The 20,505-nt window shown below is 41.5% G+C and overlaps 1 protein-coding gene and 6 non-coding genes across 7 annotated transcripts; all 7 read left to right on the top strand.

The window, feature by feature from the left end:
- Nucleotides 1-163: 163 nt before the first annotated feature.
- On the top strand, nt 164-236 carry trnav-cac. The gene has a single exon. It is a non-coding gene; the product is annotated as a tRNA-Val (tRNA).
- Nucleotides 237-998: 762 nt separating this feature from the next.
- On the top strand, nt 999-1,071 carry trnav-aac. The gene has a single exon. It is a non-coding gene; the product is annotated as a tRNA-Val (tRNA).
- A 513-nt stretch (nt 1,072-1,584) lies between these two features.
- On the top strand, nt 1,585-1,657 carry trnav-cac. The gene has a single exon. It is a non-coding gene; the product is annotated as a tRNA-Val (tRNA).
- A 765-nt stretch (nt 1,658-2,422) lies between these two features.
- Nucleotides 2,423-2,495, top strand: trnav-aac. Its single transcript has one exon. It is a non-coding gene; the product is annotated as a tRNA-Val (tRNA).
- A 512-nt stretch (nt 2,496-3,007) lies between these two features.
- trnav-cac lies at nt 3,008-3,081 on the top strand. The gene has a single exon. It is a non-coding gene; the product is annotated as a tRNA-Val (tRNA).
- A 762-nt stretch (nt 3,082-3,843) lies between these two features.
- trnav-aac lies at nt 3,844-3,916 on the top strand. The gene has a single exon. It is a non-coding gene; the product is annotated as a tRNA-Val (tRNA).
- A 4,962-nt stretch (nt 3,917-8,878) lies between these two features.
- On the top strand, nt 8,879-19,170 carry LOC112261070 (bcl-2-related ovarian killer protein homolog A-like). Its single transcript, XM_024436418.1, has 5 exons — nt 8,879-9,234; nt 10,880-11,192; nt 11,939-12,067; nt 16,978-17,141; nt 17,835-19,170. The coding sequence occupies exons 2-5, from the start codon at nt 10,985-10,987 to the stop codon at nt 17,958-17,960; spliced, it is 627 nt and encodes a 208-aa protein (XP_024292186.1). The 5' UTR covers nt 8,879-9,234; nt 10,880-10,984; the 3' UTR covers nt 17,961-19,170.
- Nucleotides 19,171-20,505: the final 1,335 nt, after the last annotated feature.

Genomic DNA, 20,505 nt, shown 5'->3' with positions numbered 1-20,505 from the left:
TTCTGTGGTACTCAATTTGGGATATTATGTGAGGTAGACTTGTGGGCATTCCTAATATTTTCCACGACTTCCTCTTTTTGTATTGTAGTTTCAGTAGTGTAGTGGTTATCACGTTCGCCTCACACGCGAAAGTCAGTCACACCCTTAGTTTTCCACACATTAGGTTTCCGTAGTGTAGTGGTTATCACTTTTGCTTCACACGCGAAAGGTCCCCGGTTCGAAACCGGGCGGAAACATTTTGTAATATTCAATATTTCCCAATGCCCAGAGGCTAGCATTTGGTTTGAAACAGTTGAGGTTTGTCTAAACCTTGCTGTCTACCTCTCCGACCTGTGGATCAATGTTGCCGTTTTTTGGGGGACCTCCTCCGTGCGATCTGTATGAATGTGACCAGACTGACAGCTTCTCTGAGCCAGGCAAATTCATTTATCAGGGTCATTGTAATGGATATATCCAAATAAATGGCAATATAATCCAAGGTAAAACAAACAAAAATGTAGATTGTTTTCTGTCATTACAGCTGCTTGATGTGACCGCTAGTTTTTAATGGGTACTATACACAATACCCCATAATGACAAAGCGATAACATATAGTTTTTATTAATGAAAAAAATATTTAAAAAAACCTTATTTACATACGTTTTCAGACCCTTTGCTATGAGGCTGGAAATTGAGCTCAGGTCCATCCTGTTTCCATTGATCATCCTTAGATGTTTCTTCAACTTGATTGGAGTCCACCTGTGGTAAATTCAAATGATTGGTCATTTCTGCAGCATTGAAGGTACCCAAGAACACAGTGGCTTCCATCACTCTTAAATGGAAGAAGTTTTGAACCACCAAGCCTCTTCCAAGAGCCGGCGGCACACAATAATTCCCGGCTTCTCAAGCCTTATTGCTTAATTAATGGACTAAGTAATTTCTGATTTCATTAGGTTCTGAGAGCGATAAATGTCCCACCCAGCCAAAGTCAGCCACACCCTTTGAATTCCACTCATTAGGTTTCCGTAGTGTAGTGGTTATCACGTTCGCCTAACACGCGAAAGGTCCCCGGTTCGAGACCGGGCGGAAACACATTTTAACAAATTGGACAGTAAGCTTATTCACTTAGGACTCGGTCCCAATTTCGGAATTCATGCTTTTCCTTCGCACTTCTCAATATTTGCTATTCAGACTTACCTTTTTTAATCGCGTAATGCACTCTGCATGTGTGGCTAGCTTGGGCGCTCTGAATACATTCCTGCTACGTGTGGTCTGAGGTCCATAATGATTCAAATAGTTTACCATGCCAGGGTAAGCCGACAAGAAACACAGCCCTTATTTCAAGTGTTTTTAAAATCCCCCGTGGGGAACATGAATGGTGGAAAAACGATTGGAACCATTTTCCTGTTTGACCGCTAGTTTTTAATGGGTATTATGGCTCTTTCTGTGGTACTCAATTTGGGATATTATGTGAGGTAGACTTGTGGGCATTCCTAATATTTTCCACGACTTCCTCTTTTTGTATTGTAGTTTCAGTAGAGAAGTGGTTATCACGTTTGCCTCACACGCGAAAGTCAGTCACACCCTTAGTTTTCCACACATTAGGTTTCTGTAGTGTAGTGGTTATCACGTTCGCCTCACACGCGAAAGGTCCCCGGTTCGAAACCGGGCGGAAACATTTTGTAATATTCAATATTTCCCAATGCCCAGAGGCTAGCATTTGGTTTGAAACAGTTGAGGTTTGTCTAAACCTTGCTGTCTACCTCTCCGACCTGTGGATCAATGTTGCCGTTTTTTGGGGGACCTCCTCCGTGCGATCTGTATGAATGTGACCAGACTGACAGCTTCTCTGAGCCAGGCAAATTCATTTATCAGGGTCATTGTAATGGATATATCCAAATAAATGGCAATATAATCCAAGGTAAAACAAACAAAAATGTAGATTGTTTTCTGTCATTACAGCTGCTTGATGTGACCGCTAGTTTTTAATGGGTACTATACACAATACCCCATAATGACAAAGCGATAACATATAGTTTTTTTTAATAATGAAAAAAATATTTAAAAAAACCTTATTTACATACGTTTTCAGACCCTTTGCTATGAGGCTGGAAATTGAGCTCAGGTCCATCCTGTTTCCATTGATCATCCTTAGATGTTTCTTCAACTTGATTGGAGTCCACCTGTGGTAAATTCAAATGATTGGTCATTTCTGCAGCATTGAAGGTACCCAAGAACACAGTGGCTTCCATCACTCTTAAATGGAAGAAGTTTTGAACCACCAAGCCTCTTCCAAGAGCCGGCGGCACACAATAATTCCCGGCTTCTCAAGCCTTATTGCTTAATTAATGGACTAAGTAATTTCTGATTTCATTAGGTTCTGAGAGCGATAAATGTCCCACCCAGCCAAAGTCAGCCACACCCTTTGAATTCCACTAATTAAGTTTCCGTAGTGTAGTAGTTATCACGTTCGCCTAACACGCGAAAGGTCCCCGGTTCGAGACCGGGCGGAAACACATTTTAACAAATTGGACAGTAAGCCTATTCACTTAGGACTCGGTCCCAATTTCGGAATTCATGCTTTTCCTTCGCACTTCTCAATATTTGCTATTCAGACTTACCTTTTTTAGTCGCATAACGCACTCTGCATATGTGGCTAGCTTGGGCGCTCTGAATACATTCCTGCTACGTGTGGTCTGAGGTCCATAATGATTCAAATAGTTTACCATGCCAGGGTAAGCCGACAAGAAACACAACCCTTATTTCAAGTGTTTTTAAAATCCCCGGTGGGGAACATGAATGGTGGAAAAACGATTGGAACCATTTTCCTGTTTGACCGCTAGTTTTTAATGGGTATTATGGCTCTTTCTGTGGTACTCAATTTGGGATATTATGTGAGGTAGACTTGTGGGCATTCCTAATATTTTCCACGACTTCCTCTTTTTGTATTGTAGTTTCAGTAGAGAAGTGGTTATCACGTTCGCCTCACACGCGAAAGTCAGTCACACCCTTAGTTTTCCACACATTAGGTTTCTGTAGTGTAGTGGTTATCACGTTCGCCTCACACGCGAAAGGTCCCCGGTTCGAAACCGGGCGGAATCATTTTGTAATATTCAATATTTCCCAATGCCCAGAGGCTAGCATTTGGTTTGAAACAGTTGAGGTTTGTCTAAACCTTGCTGTCTACCTCTCCGACCTGTGGATCAATGTTGCCGTTTTTTGGGGACCTCCTCCGTGCGATCTGTATGAATGTGACCAGACTGACAGCTTCTCTGAGCCAGGCAAATTCATTTATCAGGGTCATTGTAATGGATATATCCAAATAAATGGCAATATAATCCAAGGTAAAACAAACAAAAATGTAGATTGTTTTCTGTCATTACAGCTGCTTGATGTGACCGCTAGTTTTTAATGGGTACTATACACAATACCCCATAATGACAATGCGATAACATACAGTTTTTATTAATGAAAAAAATATTTAAAAAAAACCTTATTTACATACATTTTCAGACCCTTTACTATGAGGCTGGAAATTGAGCTCAGGTCCATCCTGTTTCCATTGATCATCCTTAGATGTTTCTTCAACTTGATTGGAGTCCACCTGTGGTAAATTCAAATGATTGGTCATTTCTGCAGCATTGAAGGTACCCAAGAACACAGTGGCTTCCATCACTCTTAAATGGAAGAAGTTTTGAACCACCAAGCCTCTTCCAAGAGCCGGCGGCACACAATAATTCCCGGCTTCTCAAGCCTTATTGCTTAATTAATGGACTAAGTAATTTCTGATTTCATTAGGTTCTGAGAGCGATAAATGTCCCACCCAGCCAAAGTCAGCCACACCCTTTGAATTCCACTAATTAGGTTTCCGTAGTGTAGTGGTTATCACGTTCGCCTAACACGCGAAAGGTCCCCGGTTTGAGACCGGGCGGAAACACATTTTAACAAATTGGACAGAAAGCCTATTCACTTAGGACTCGGTCCCAATTTCGGAATTCATGCTTTTCCTTCGCACTTCTCAATATTTGCTATTCAGACTTACCTTTTTTAGTCGCATAACGCACTCTGCATATGTGGCTAGCTTGGGCGCTCTGAATACATTCCTGCTACGTGTGGTCTGAGGTCCATAATGATTCAAATAGTTTACCATGCCAGGGTAAGCCGACAAGAAACACAGCCCTTATTTCAAGTGTTTTTAAAATCCCCGTGGGGAACATGAATGGTGGAAAAACGATTGGAACCATTTTCCTGTTTGACCGCTAGTTTTTAATGGGTATTATGGCTCTTTCTGTGGTACTCAATTTGGGATATTATGTGAGGTAGACTTGTGGGCATTCCTAATATTTTCCACGACTTCCTCTTTTTGTATTGTAGTTTCAGTAGTGTAGTGGTTATCACGTTCGCCTCACACGCGAAAGTCAGTCACACCCTTAGTTTTCAGGTGTGCGTAATGAACGGCAGTCTGGCGAGCGGGAGCATGGTTGACAGTACCCCCTCCCCCACCCTCTAGTGGTGCCACCCGGTGTCCCACCTGGGTGAGCCTGACGAACCGGCCAAGGCATGGGCGCTGGACAAGCCGGCTGGAGCGTAGAAGGCCAATGACCCGGCAGAGGCGTGGGAGCCTGGAGAGACTGCTCAGGTGTGGGAGCCTGACAATGTGGCTGAGACGTGAGAGCCCAGCGATCCCGCTGAGGTGTGGGACCCCAACGAAACCCGCTGAGGCGCGGGAGCCTGATGGCCGGCTGAAGCATGATGTGGGGTGGGCGCATGCTTTGCCCACCTTGGCAAGACAACCTCTAAGCTAAGGCATGGATGCCCGACTAGCTAGCTGAGGCGCCTCCGGTTCCCTCGGCGATAGCACCCAGACTCCACGTCACCAACCAAAACTCCCTGATGCTTCTGCAAGGGTCGACGCTGGAGACAAGAAGGAAGTACAGGGAGTGAACGTTTAATTAGCACCTAGAGCGCAAGAGAGGGAGAGCGGGAGCAGGCATGACACACATCAAACTCTACTCCTTGTAGCTCCGAATCCGCTCCTTCATTTTTTAAAACGTCGTCCTTTCTCTCTTCAGTTCTTTCAAACTCCATGTCACTCTCATCATTTTCACGTTCTGAGCTACTAAAATATGGTTTTCGATTTTCTACTTGACACCCAACATCTTCTCTTTCCCAAAGGTTTAACTTGTACCCTCGACCTTTCCCCCATCTTCTTCTTGTCAGTTTCACCTTTCGAACTGCTGTAGCACTCCTCTCTTTTTCTAAGTTTTTTCCCCCTTTGTTTCTTCAACTTTTCCACTTTCTTCCACAAGTCCTTCCTCATTAGCTACTGAAATACGTTCATTTTTTATTTTTGTACTCGACGCCTATCAACCTCCCATCCCCGTCCTCTATATTTGAAACCCCCCAATCCTACGAGGTGTAATCATACCTTTCTAGAACTCACCTGCGGTTGTGCACCTGACATCTTTCTCCATAAGGTCTTCTTCTTTGGTATCATGGCGTTAGCACATTTTGTTTGTGCATGCCGTCATCTACTCTGCGGTAGTGTGTGATCGATCACATTAGACCCTACACTACACCGCTATTACATACCACCAACTAACCCTAGACTTATTACATACTACATACTACTTATTACATATTACATACCACCAATTAACCCTACACTTATATACCACTATTAGATACCACCAACCAACCCTACACTTATATACCACTATTTCATAATTTAAAAAAATTAAACACCCCATTACACTACTTTAACCCTAACTGACCCTACACCAGGCCAACGGCCTGGGAGGACGGTACTCTTTTATTCAATACACCTTGTAACTCTCAAACACCCAAGTACTTATCTGCTATCACAACATATATTTTCTATGATTGACAATGAATGCTAAGAAGGCAACCTTATTGAAGCACAAATTCCTACCACTCTGTATTGGCCTAGGCCTAGTAACCATGCTTGAACCATCATCCTCTACTCACCTTCTGTTCTACTCGGACCTTGGCAACCTCAACCTGTCTCTCTCGCACCAGTTACTTCTGATCCCCAGCCACATGGGCACACCCACAATTGAAACCATTTGTTTTTCTCCCCACCAACACTGCTTGTTCCTTTGTTCCGTCTCGGAATCAAATCCAATTGTATTCATCACATGCTTTGTAAACAACAGGTTAGACTAACAGTGAAACGCTTACATACGGGCCCTTCCCAACAATGCAGAGAGAAAGAAAATAGAGAAACAATAGCAAAGTAATAATAAAATATATAATAATAATAATAAAAGTAGACCAAAGTGAAGGGAGAAAAAAACAAATGCAAAGAAAACCAGTGAAGGAATCTACTGTTGAGAAATAATATAAATGTAAAACATGTAATAATAAAAGTATCTGTGTTATCTAGTGGAAATTGCTCTGTCATTTCATGGTTGCAAAAATTCTACACTATTTGCTCAATTTCAGTTTATGTGAGAAGACAAGCACTGAATAGTTTGTGGAATCATTGTACCATCTAAATGGCTGTGAAATAGATAACCAAAAATATTGTTTTTACAGCTGTTTGAAGCTGATGGACCAAAACCACTGTTTGAACCTGGTGGACCAAAACCACTGTTTGAACCTGGTGGACCAAAACCACTGTTTGAAGCTGGTAGCTGTAAAGACTACATTTTTTGTTATTGAAAATATATATCACAGCTATTTAGATGGTACACTATTCAGCAATGTCATCAGGGTTCATTTCCACACACAAACACACACGGTTTAGGTTTGTGTATCGTCAACGCTTTGTTATTAAAAGAGTATTGTGCCTCTCATTCAGATCTGCCATGCACACCTCTGCTAGCAACACCACCACTGCCCCAGTCAGCTTCTTACCGTGTTGCCCGCACAAGGCCCATCAAGACAGGTCACGGTCGATGGAAAGAGCCCATGAGAACAGTCATTGATGGGGTCCTGGCCAAGCACCATGGTGAGAAAGACAGCCTGAATCCTGAAGCAGGTGGATGGGGATGATGCTGCCCTAGTGCAGAGTACATGCAATGACCCAAACAGCATCCTGCACCCTACCGCAAGGCAGCATATCTCCAGGCATGTGAAACATCTGGCCAAGCATAAGAACATCAGCTCTGCTCTTAACACCAGCCCAAAGAAGCTCCTGGACACACAGGAGCGGTGGCAGCGTCTTAATGCAGAGAGTGAAACGGTCACTGTCCCAGTCACACCCCAGGCACCTGCTCCAGTAAACTCACCAGGGGTGTGTCCTCCCCAGGATGCCCCTCTGCCACAGGTTGCAGTCGAGAGGATAGTGAAAGAGATCAGCAGTTAAAAAGGGGGCAGTGAGGAAGGCGCAAACAGAGGAAAGAGGAAAGAGAAAATCCTCAGAGCAGCATCCCTCAGGCTGTCTGAGCGGGTTTTGCCACCAGCCACTGAAACAAGGCCCCAACAGCCCAGACATAAATATCAGCTTTCCTGGAGTGTCAGGAAAATGTATCTACTGCCTAGCCAAAGTGTTTTCCCTGTACCAGGCACAGGGCATGATGACAGATGACCTGGAGGGATTTCCAACAATCTGCTATTTATGAGACTGAAAAGCAGAGATGGGTGGTGAAAAGTGGAAGTGACTCTGCAGTCACACACACACACACACACACACACACACACACACACACACAGGAGCTTTTCATCTATTTCCATTGAAGGAAGTGGTTTGGATTCATGTTTGATTAGTATTTATGTAGTACCTTTGAAATACTACATATTACATTACTGAACCCCACCATCCACACCTTTCCAAATGAAATCATTACCCTTATGTAAATCAATTGATTAATCTTAAATAATAAAGTCATGTTTTATTGTCATTGTTGTGGAGTAGAGAACTACATGTAGTTCAACTAGTAATCTACCTACATTTTGCAGTAACTTGGTGGTTGTTGAACTAAATTTAACTCAATGTAATTTTTGACATGTAGAGGTGTAGCTAACTACTGGAACTACACACAACTTTTTTTGCAGAAAAAAAATTTAATATGGGTGAAGTAGGCAATAATTTATTTCCTTTTTTTAGCATCAGACCTGCCTAAATCTCACTTGAAATGTAGATTTTGTGTTTAATAGGGGAAATGACACATTCTGTTAACATCTTGACTCCAAAATGATCTGTTCTTGCAATTTGTAGTCTGACATTATATATTTAGATATGATACTTTTCCCACTAAGTAGTGTTGATGCAATGAGCTACTTTTACAAAGTAACTTGAGTTTTAAGTAAACCATATTTTTCTTAAGTGTAGATTTAGTGTATCTTCACTTCTTCCAGTAATAAGTCATTGGTATAATCTTCATAAAGTACATTTTCTTAGTAGCTTCCCCAACACTGTTCATTTGGAATGTGGAGAGCATGTTTGCGTGTAAGGACTAAGGAGGTGGTTTCTATTTCTAATCCTTTTAACCCATTGGGATTAAAGGTGCGCCACTCCTGGCCCCTTTGTCTTTGGGATGAGTTAAATATAGAGATAATACATGGTGTTTTTCCGGTATAGGTAGACTAAACAATGGTAACAGTGCCATTGGTGTTCAATCAATACCCTTATAAATGGATTATACCTAGTAGGCCTATGAGATCGTTATTTTATTGAGTTGCAGGCTAGCCTATTTGTTAGGCTAGCCACCTTTATTTAAATACAATTTAGAATGAGATTCATTCAGATAACCAAGACATATGATACAACTAATTATAAGAATATGAATGAATTTTCATGGTTATTATGTTAAAGCAGACAAAAATACATGCTCCGTTTATAAAGTTTATGACTGTGGCCAAGGACCGCTGCGCTGCGCAGAGAGTGGTTCAAAATACGTACTCTGCGCTTCCCGTCTCCTCCGCACAAATCAAATCGTTTGCCACAGAAGGAAGGAAACTGAAGAGCTGGTTTACCTTAAACTTGTTCAATGAATTTGGTCTTTACAGGCTAGTAGCTACATTAATCACGGGGCTTATCTGCAGTTTGCCAAAGCGTTAGGTTTTAATTGTAGAAGGTTGCGCGTGCAAGACAAGGAATTCCATAAATTATATCCCCGTTGAGATGGGGTTGTTTGATTAGATTGTGACGACGGTATGCAGACAGGAATTAGAATTTGAACATCGTATCCGAGAGGACTTGTTTTAGCTTGGCACCTGAGGAATGATTTGAATCCAATCAAAAAGTCGTCGTTGAATTCCCTGTGATGCGTGTCTTTCAGCAGGTGTCAGGTGAGTTCACTCTATCCTCGTTACTTATAATACCCAGGTTAAAAGGTGTGATTGAGAATGAATGAGTAATGAAGAAGACAATGCTATTTCACCGTAATTCTAAGCGATGCATATATGTTTAACGGCCTACATACATTGGTATATTTTCGTAGTAAAATAAATTATGGGAAATGCTCTAAGCTAATTGTGCGGTTAATATAGCTTGTGACACATGTATACGTTTCTTATACACGTAGGGATATTAAATAATCGTAGGCCTATATAATAATATTGTCTCATGCCCTGGGGTAGACCTTGATCATGACTCTCCTTTAAATAAGATTCTTTGGATGAAAGCGTCTTCTGTAGGGGGGAGTTTTGTTAAAAGAGCTGCAACGCTTGGTCTGAACATGAACACAAATCGCTTGTGGTACGGTTTTGGAAGAATAAGGACCTTATTCCATATCAGCAATCAATTATTTTCAAAATACAAGGTTAAATTGACACATACATTTTATAGGATTCCTACATGGCCAAATTTCCACGTTACAAGGCTTGTTTATGGAAGACATAATGGACTACCTGTGATAATTAGATATCTGTCTCCAAACATGTGTGAACGGAAGACGGATGCCACAAACGTTTTGTCACTGAAAAACAATGTAAGCTGCAACTGTGTTAAAACCGGTTTAAACAGTGTACACAGTAAGTGTGTATTTTGCATTTGTGAAATGATTTTAATGTGATATGAAAGTAGAGGGATTATGTTTCTAGAACCATACTGCAATTGGGAATGGATTCTAGTTTAGTTGGAGAATGTGGCTGTTTTGGCTTCGAGGTAATTCGCCCTTTAAACAAAACAAGTAAAGTCCTTTATTCCAATAATGGGCTAGGCCAGGGGTTCCAAACTAATTTTGCCAATGGGGCTGCATTTGGTCTTCAACGAGCATCACTGAAAATTGGTTATATTTCCTTGCTGTCTAAATTTGCAAAAAAATGTAATCCTCTCTCCATTGTTTTTGGAATTGTCGATGCTATCTGAATGTCTAGATTTCATTTAGGTGATTATTCCCGAGCTGGACACAGTCAAGAAACTGTATGAATGTATGTTTGAGATACATGTTGGAGGTGAGGTTTTTGAAGTAATTTTTATTGATTTATTATGCTTTGGCCACATATGAGTAGCCTACAGGATGAGTCAACAACATTATTTGGGTATAAGTTAACAGAATAGGAACTTTTAAGTGAGATTTTCACTGGACAGTAACTTTAATTCCAGGTTTTAGATGCTAACCCCATCCCCAAATGAAAACTAAACATGGATTCCATGTTGTGATCTCACTTTGCGTGCACACCTGTCTGTTTCACACCTGTTTGTCTAGCTAATCAGCCTCGCAATACGGGCTAGCTGGTACAGTCATTGGACCATGACTTATCTCGCAAGTTGTTGCTATGGAATGCCCTTAGAACATGTCTTATTAATAAAATAATTAATAAAGGTGTCTAAATTTGGGCTATGGCAAGTTTATGAATCATACAACCTACTTGAAGATGCATAAGAAAGTGGTGTATGATATTAAATCATGCATTTTTACCCACTTTTATTGTTTCATATATTCACAAATCTTTATTTTGATAAATACAAAACATTTGACTTTCTCAACAGATTGGAGATTTAGTTCATTGTAGTGGCTCCAGCTGAGAAGAACGACTCAGGCACTGATACACCAGAAGTGATCAGGTTTTCCCTGATCAGAATCCTGCTTTGGAGATGGAGGTGATTCGTCGCTCCTCTGTGTTTGCAGCCGGGGTGATGGAAGCCTTTGACCATTCCCCGTCCGACAAAGAACTGGTGTCCCAGTCCAAGGCACTGTGTAGGGACTACATACACTCGAGGCTCAACATCTATGGGCTGGGCTCGTCCAAAACTCAGGTGGACTCAACGCTTTGTGAGGTGTCTGCCGTGCTTCTCTGTCTCGGTAAGAACCTGCTGCAAACTGTTACAAACTTAATGTACCAAAAAAATCCTGCTTGAATGCATGTGCACCACTTGTCTTCAAATCTAGCATTTTACAGAATAGGTCAGTGCTTTGGAGCTGTGTTTCCCTTGAGATTCCCTATGGTCCCTGAATAGATTGGACACACTGTACTGGTTTTGTCCTCCACGTGTATATTGCTTCTTTCTTGAGATTAATGAGAGGCAGCGGACTGACATGTATGACCGAGATAGGTATCAAAAAATGTCTGACAATCCGAGGTGAAGGCATTCAAGCTACGGCATTGTTCAGTTTAGTGGGCTAACCAAGGCAGGTGAGGCAGGCCTACATGCAAGATTTGAAGAGCAATGAAATATAGTGAGGTAATGTGGTCATCTACATTTACCAAAAGGTGGTGCAGGAGCTGTCTGGACACTGGTGGGTTATGGGTTTTGGCTGATTTGTTCAGCTTGGGTTGGGTTATGGCCGAGACGATGAATTTGTTTACTAAGATTATTACAACAAATCTCTAAATGCTTGGACACAGAGCCCAAAAGTTTGGGAACAACTGACCTATGACAGTTTCTCTGACCAGTCTGGTTTTCCTAATGCCCCTGTGCTTCAATGATTGTTTCAACAAAGTCACTTTGTCATGAAGTTGTTAATTGGGTGGATAGACCTGTTGTTCTTTCTCAGTGCTACCCTGTCTCTAATTGTTCAGCCCTTGGGGTCCTTCCTGGTTTTCCTAGGTGATGAGCTGGAGTGCATGCGGCCGAGTGTCTACCGGAACGTGGCGAGACAGCTCAACATCTCAGTGGCCATGGAGACCACGGTATCCGATGCCTTTGTTGCCGTGGCAACAGAGATCTTTTCTGCAGGTGAACAGCTGCAAGGGAAGGGGTGGCAATTGTGGGGATGGATTTAGGAGGTTGATGTCGCGTAAGCCCTTTAAGAAACTGCACACGTAGCAGAATTTTCCCACGTTTTCCCATTGACATGCATGATTAACTCTTTCGTCCCAAGGTTTGGGAACAAATCTTAAGTTGATTTTTAAACCCTATGTGTTTGTGCTTAGAGGGGAACAAGCAATCCTACATGAGCTTTGAGGAATGTGTGTTTTGAGACAGGGCTACAAGATGCCCGGTTATTTGAAACTAATTGCTTCTTGCAACACTTTGTTAAACATTGTTTTTTGTGACACATTTTTCACACGGTAGCATCATTTAACATAAATATGAGATGATGTACTCCCTAAAGACAGAGTTCTGAACATGTACCAAAAAACACGTACCCATGTCTTCTCTTTGTCCGTCTACTTTGATGTAACTTTGAAACACACGAGGACATTGGGTGTCTGGAACAACTGTTCTATTCCGTCACTGGTACATACAGTCTCTGCTGTGTGAATGCATCTCACTGTACATCTTTGTCTGTTTACTTGACAAGTTGAAACTTTGACAGAAACATCACTAGTATACACAGTTTCTGCTACGGGACTTGCCACTCTGGCATGATTAAAGATAAGGAGTTATTCAATGTCACACATGAATTACTGCTACAGCACAGTATGAGTCCCCTGGACCGCATGAATAATAAGTCTCTCAAACTTGGCTCTATGTCTGGAAAGATAAAAATAGCCTCAATTTCAAGCATTTTCCTAGCTAACATTTTGGCTGAACTGTGACTGTTTTGACGTCACCAGGGGCATTTTTGGAACACCGTGGGATTCCTCCAGAGAGGAAAACAAACCACTGACCCAAGCAACGTTGGCCTTTAAGGGATGTGGGGTTCAACAGCTGTATATTTATCGGACTGAAAAGATAAGCGACATTCTTTACATGTGATGATTGCAATAGAGAATAATGATGTTATGTCAATCAAATGCTGCACTAAGGCAAACGGACCGTAATCAATCATAATCACAGGTTTGATCACGATTCGTGGTTCAAAAACTCTTGAAATGAAGGGTTCCGACATCCAGTAATACACCATTATGTGACATAATTGGTTTCTAGATTTGATGAGGAAGTACTTTGGCTACACTTTTCGCCGCTAGACACTATTTAGGGTGTTTTTTCCAGTCCCCCTACATAATTCTGATGGATGAGAGGTGTTTCAGACATAATTATGCCCTAGAGTGGTATTTATAAACAATTGGCTCAAATCTCCCTGCACAATCGTTTGATTGAGCCTGCTGTCTAATCTAAAAAAAAATGAATGGAGTCATATTTTGTCGTAATTATTGTGGCCGTTGTGTTTCGCCAATTGCACGGTCTCACTAGGATGAGTAGATATAGTTGTCCTTGTTCAACAGAGCCATTGAACTTAACAACGCTCCTATCTGCCAGGACATTGAAGGATATCTAGGGTGACTCGTTTTCCCTGGCTTTGTAAAGACTACAGCCTGACGGGAGCCATGCTTCCTTGTCCAATTGTGTTCCCACCCTTGAAGGCATCCTGAAATCGCTATCAATTCTGGATATTGTGGTTTGCTTACAACCAGGAACTGTAGATGGCCTGTTTTTCTACCGGTGAGACGCAGAAACATATGTGTGTAGTGAGACAACTCTCGATTTTTATGACCCATATAATATGTTAATAACATATTAATGGACATACCTCAGGAGGCTGAAGAAATTCTGCTTGTCACCAAAAGCACTCACAAACTTCTACAGATGCACAATCAAGAGCATCCTGTCGGGCTGTATCACCACCTGGTACGGCAACTGCTCCGCCCACAACCGCAAGGCTCTCCAGAGGGTAGTGAGGTCTGCACAACGCATCACTGGGGGCAAACTACCTGCCCTCCAGGACAACTACACCACCCGATGTCACAGGAAGGCCATAAAGATCATCAAGGACAACAACCACCCGAGCCACTGCCTGTTCACCCCACTAGCCACTTTAAACTACGCCACTTTGTTTACATACCCTACATTACTCATCTCATATGTATATACTGCACTCTATACCATCTACTGCATCTTGCCTATGCCGTTCTGTACCATCACTCAAATCAAATCAAATCAAATTTTATTTCTCACATACACATGGTTAGCAGATGTTAATGCGAGTGTAGCGAAATGCTTGTGCTTCTAGTTCCGACAATGCAGTAATAACCAACAAGTAATCTAGCTAACAATTCCAAAACTACTATCTTATAGACACAAGTGTAAGGGGATAAAGAATATGTACATAAAGATATATGAATGAGTGATGGTACAGAGCGGCATAGGCAAGATACAGTAGATGGTATTGAGTACAGTATATACATATGAGATGAGTATGTAAACAAAGTGGCATAGTTAAAGTGGCTAGTGATACATGTATTACATAAAGATGCAGTAGATGATATAGAGTACAGTATATACGTATACATATGAGATGAATAATGTAGGGTATGTAAACATTATATTAGGTAGCATTGTTTAAAGTGGCTAGTGATATATTTTACATCATTTCCCATCAATTCCCATTATTAAAGTGGCTGGAGTTGAGTCAGTGTGTTGGCAGCAGCCGCTCAATGTTAGTGGTGGCTGTTTAACAGTCTGATGGCATTGAGATAGAAGCTGTTTTTCAGTCTCTCGGTCCCAGCTTTGATGCACCTGTACTGACCTCGCCTTCTGGATGATAGCGGGGTGAACAGGCAGTGGCTCAGGTGGTTGTTGTCCTTGATGATCTTCATGGCCTTCCTGTGACATCGGGTGGTGTAGGTGTCCTGGAGGGCAGGAAGTTTGCCCCCGGTGATGCGTTGTGCAGACCTCACTACCCTCTGGAGAACCTTACGGTTGTGGGCGGAGCAGTTGCCGTACCAGGCGGTGATACAGCCCGACAGGATGCTCTCGATTGTGCATCTGTAACATTTGCTAACCATGTGTATGTGACAAATACATTTGATTTGATGCATTGAAAGAGCAGCTTTCTCTTGTACACTTCCTGCCAAGTGCACCAACCAAGCTTGCTTCCCCCAAATGTGCCCCATTTCTCACTCTTCCACTCCTCTCCTCTGCCTTCCCTTCCCTCCATCTTCTTCTTATACCCAGACAATCTTCTCTCTATCCTGGGCTGTGTTGTCTCACGTCAGGGTCAGATCTCTGTAGGGAGTTAGACATTGCGAGTACAGTCCTGTCCCAGAGGGAGTTACCTTATTTAAACCTTCCCCGAAGTCTATAGAGCCAAGCCACAGGTCAGTCAGTTCAGGCAAACAAAACGGCTTAAAGGAGGCTAATGCCATTAGCCTCGCTATTGCATCACAGCCATAACAAGGGTGGCACCCGAACGGCTTTAATAGGAAACAAGTTACCTCTTTGATGTGAAGCTCTGATGCGGTCGCAACCATCACTTGCTCTTTCTCTCTATTGGCTATACTGTACAGTAGACTTCTGAAGTATGCAGTGTCTTGGGACTGCATATGTGCACTAAACTGGAGCATGTAAGATATAGGTAACTGCCAAACTAAAGGAACCACAAAACAGTATCTTAAAGTAACTTCCCGGTGCACGTCTCACTTTTTAAACGTCGTATTCTGTTAACTCATACCAAATAATGCTGTTGACTCGTTTTATACTTGTGTTTGTGGCCAAAGCATAAAACCATTCTGTTGTTGGGGGTACGTACACACCCTTCCAACACAGAAAAGCAGCTTTTTAACATACTTCGTTACCATTTTCTGGATGGAAAACGATTTCACTTGTATTTCATAGAAATCTGGAAACACTGGGCAGTTACTTGAATTGGGTGTCTGGCTGCCAGAGCAGCTTCAATGCCCCTTGGCATAGATTCTACTAGTGTCTGGAATTCTATTCGGGGAATGCAACAGCATTCTTCCACAAGAAATTCTATATTTTGGTGATTTTGCTGATGGTGGTGTCAAACCCTGTCCCAGGTGCCGATCCAGAATAAAAATGTGGGAAAAAGTCAATGGGTCTGAATACTTTCCGAATGCACTGTATAGCTTTTTGTGTAATTCCTTGCTCTGCTGAGTTTCTGCTTACCGCCATGGTGTGATATTTTACGCACCAGCACATAATCTGTCTTTTACGCATACAACTCTGACAGAGTATCCCTTTACGCACATTCTGTGTATACATTCCTGTGCACTATTTTTCATGTTGCATTTATTTTTCATATTATTTCACATGTTGCCTCTATACGCTGATGTGATAATGTTGTACATGTGTTTACACATTTATTTACTTGTCATGTGACATTTACCTGATCCCCACCTCTATTTCTAAAACTATTTAATACATTTTTCAATATGGCTGTAACATAACAAAATGTGGAAAAAGTCAAGGGGTCTGAATACTTTCCCGAATGCAGTGTACACGGCAGACCAATCCGAACTCCTCTCTCGGCATGTCCAGCCAATCCCTTATCTAAGCCAATCATGGCTAGCGGGAAGGTTCCTGTCTTTTTCCGTAGCTAAACTAACTAGACTCGCAATTTAACAATTTGATTTGTATTTACAGTTGCGATACAAGTTTCTTATTAAGTCACATCAAAGTTCACATGTTCCAGAAGGCATTTCTGCCGAAAGAACACATGTTTACATTCCAATGCCTCTCCTGTGAAGTAGTGACGCATATGCCTAGTTTCCTGAAACAAATATTTTTTTGAATTGGGACTGGTTAACTACAATGCACACTTATTAGGAGTCTACTGTTTTGATATTAGCTAAGTACTTTTCATTAATGCTTTAGTATTGCAATAAAAAAGTATGAAGCATCAAGATCCACTACACCACAATCAGCCAACTAATCTGTGATTCTCTCTCTCCTGTCCATAGGCATCACATGGGGTAAGGTAGTATCTATGTATGCCGTGGCCGGCGCTCTGGCGGTGGACTGTGTACGTCAGAACCAGCCTGCTACGGTCCAAACCATAGTGGACAGTCTGGGTCAGTTTGTCCGTAAGAACCTGGCCCCTTGGCTGAAGAAACGTGGAGGATGGGTGAGTGACTAGACTGTTGTTGTTGCTGGACTGTTGTTGCTGACAAAGGGACAGTTTTTTTTGTTTTGTAACTACCACATAGTTGTGGCTTAAGTAAAAGGAAGATTATTAAATCCGCATTCTGGATTTTGATTTGACTTATTAGGATCCCCATTAGCCGACACCAATGGCAACAGCTAGTGTCCTCCCCTCCATCAGAGATCTGTATATAATGACGAAATGCTCATGTCTTCGCCTAAAAATGGGATGTCGTTGTCCCAAATGCGGGAAGGCAGGGGACAAGCTTAGGTCCAAAATTAGCCCATAAGCCCATAGGGCTAATTTTGGACAGTTTGGAGAGAGTGAAACCTTTCGCTTCGCCTCTTCCTCTCTGCCTCCATGTCGTTTTTTGAAGGACACTGATGTAAGTAGTTTCCCTATGCTGCCCTCTACTGGTTCCCAGGGGAAGCACATGGGCAACGTATAACCAACGATTTTTGTTTTCTTCTCAATTGAAGGAACATTGATTCCTTACATCCTCCTTCTCCAAAAAAATGTTGTCCTTCCCTCTGACCTTCTCCTCTAATGTGTTTTTGAGAAGGAAGAAAGGCTAGAGGACACAAGGCATTTAGGAAATAATGATATGTGGGACAAGTGTGTCCTGAAAGTTTCCAACTGTGACCTTTCCAATGTGACCTCTTTGTCTTTTTCCAGACCGACATTAAGAAATGTGTGGTGAAGTTAGATGCCGTTCCTCAGACCCATTGGCTGTCTCCCGTTGCCGAATCCTGCAAGCACTTTCTGTCAACACTGTACGTCTACATTATGAAGGAGCCATGAAGGAATTGGGAGAGGAACTGTGGTTGAAAGGCCAAGAGCTTCAAGTCCTTAAATTTGAAGGCTCTGTGCTTCAGATGAACTAGACAGCAGACATCCTCTAACTTTTTGACGGAACACATTTTGTTAAGATTGGTGATGGCCATCTAAACAGTGACTCTCCTTCGTGCAGAGTGCAAGTCACAGTATCACATTTTGTATAATCATCATCAATTTAATCAACAATGACTGCTCTTCTTCCGAAGAGTAATCCCAGTTACCCGGAAGTAAAATTCTCGCGTACGTTTTCACTTCCCGGCCATGAGAGATGATACAAAGTGTAGTCACAGTCAATTCCATATACACATATCTTCAGTTCCGATGATCAACTTTTGTTCAAAGTACTTGTACAAAACCATGTATCTTTCAGTGTTGTAATATAGTTTCCGCTACCGTGTTGCAGTGAGTATGTATACTGTGGTAGGTGCTCAAATCTCTGAAGTAAGATCCAGTCTGATGATAACTGAAGAATATCATCTGGGACTTTACACTGAAAAATGGACAAAGTGATAGCATCTGTTCTATGGACAAGAATGTGATGCTTTTTGCTGCACCCCTGTGGAGGACATATGAAATGTATGATGAGTTACTACTTTGTTGTGATGGGATGCAACAGTCTATCCAGACTTTGTCCAAACTGTACAGTGCTGTTGATCTCAGGGGTGCATTCATTAGGAAGCAAACGGGCAGAAACGGGGAGGGGTCTACCTTGCATTTGTCCCATAAGAAACACTTTTGTTGCAAAATGTTTTGCTACAGTGTGCACTAATGAGTACACCCCAGTTGTACCCCTCAATATGTACCATTGAGTACAAAAGACAGAATGATGCCTATTCTATTTCTTTTAGACGTTTTAAATACTATCTTTAACTAATGTATTTTATTGGGAAACTGTAGTGATGATGATTGAATCTGTATCTCTTTACAGCATCTTTCCTGTGGTCACCTGCAGTATTTACTTAAAGGTCCAATGCAGCAATTTGTATCTCAATATCAAATAATTTCTGGATAACAATTTAGTACCTTATTGTGATTATTTTCAATTAGTTAAAATTGTCAAAATGAAACAGCTTCTTAGCAAAGAGCAATTCCTCAAGCAAAAATGTTGCTGTCAGTGGTCTGAGTGGGGAGGGGAAAACTAGTTGTTATTGGCAGAGAGGTTTGTATTTTGTAATTTGTTTATTAATTAATTTACTGCCTGGTGACGTTACCAGGCAGGCCAAAACTCCATCCCTCCAAAACAGGATGACATTTCAGGCAGTCTTTTCAAACAGCTCTTACACTAAAAAAGTGCATTATCATAATTTTCACAATTTCACAGTGTTATTCCAACCTCCGTGTCAATATATATATATATATATATATATAAAACGCACAGGGAAATCTAATTCGTGACTACACTGGGCCTTTAATATTGAGCTTTTATATGCAAAATAAATGAAACACTATCGAGATAATGGTGTTGTAAACAGCGGAGCAAAATCATCACAATTAGATCATTTTAATTGTTCAAATCAATCAAATTGTATTGGTCACATACAGATGGTTAGCAGATTTAATGCGAGTGTAGCAAAATGCTTGTAAACAATGTACGAAATAATACATATAAAAACAAATAACTGCCTAGTTTTCTGAGGACCTGAAGCGAGGCGAACATCTCTGTCGGCGCCATCAAGGAGTTTCATTTGTTTTTATTCAACAGATCCATTTGGGTTCAATACAGCCTTTGTGGGAAGGACACAACCTGATTTATGGTAGCATTAAATTAGATGCTTCATACTGAACTCATACAAAACATTACAAATGATTTGTAGAAAAAACATCACCTGTTTCAGTGATACATTGTTTTTTTTCTTCAAATGTTACACTCACGCACTCCCCATGAGACACATGCATTTGATCCTCTTATCTCACACATTGAATAGTACTGCTTTCATAATTCTAATTAGTCCATTGTTTAGTCAGTGTGTTATTTTCTCGACTGTACTCCAAATTGTATTGAGATCGGAGCATCTGAACCTGCAATTTAACATCACGAGCCAACCTGGTCTCAACCTGGTATTATTCTGTAGAAAGAAGACGACTGGGCAGCCGGTACGTTGCAATAAACTTTAGTGAACTATTAACATAATATATTTACAAAATAATAAATATGGGAACAGACAGCCGAGTGCATCAGGACGCACAACTGCAACGCGTTTTGACTACTAGAGTCTTCGTCAGGCAGCGTTGTGGACGGAAGCTGACGTGTCTCTAGAAATAGAGGTGGGGACAGGTAAATGTCACATGACAAGTAAACTATATGAAAAACACCTGCAACAGTATCATATCAGCGTATAGAGGCAACCCTGAGAAATATGACAAATAAATGCGACATGGGAAATTGTGCACAGGAATGTAAACAAAGAATGTGTGTAAAGGGATACTCTAATCAGGGTTGCCCTTTGTAAAAGGCAGATGATGCACTTGTGCGTAAAATTCATGGCATAAAAACACAGGAAGCATACCA

Source organism: Oncorhynchus tshawytscha, linkage group LG10 (assembly GCF_018296145.1).
Source record: "Oncorhynchus tshawytscha isolate Ot180627B linkage group LG10, Otsh_v2.0, whole genome shotgun sequence".
Taxonomy (NCBI): Eukaryota; Metazoa; Chordata; class Actinopteri; order Salmoniformes; family Salmonidae; genus Oncorhynchus; species Oncorhynchus tshawytscha.
The sequence above is the reverse complement of the archived record's forward strand: the minus strand, read 5'-3'. Positions and strand labels throughout refer to the sequence as shown.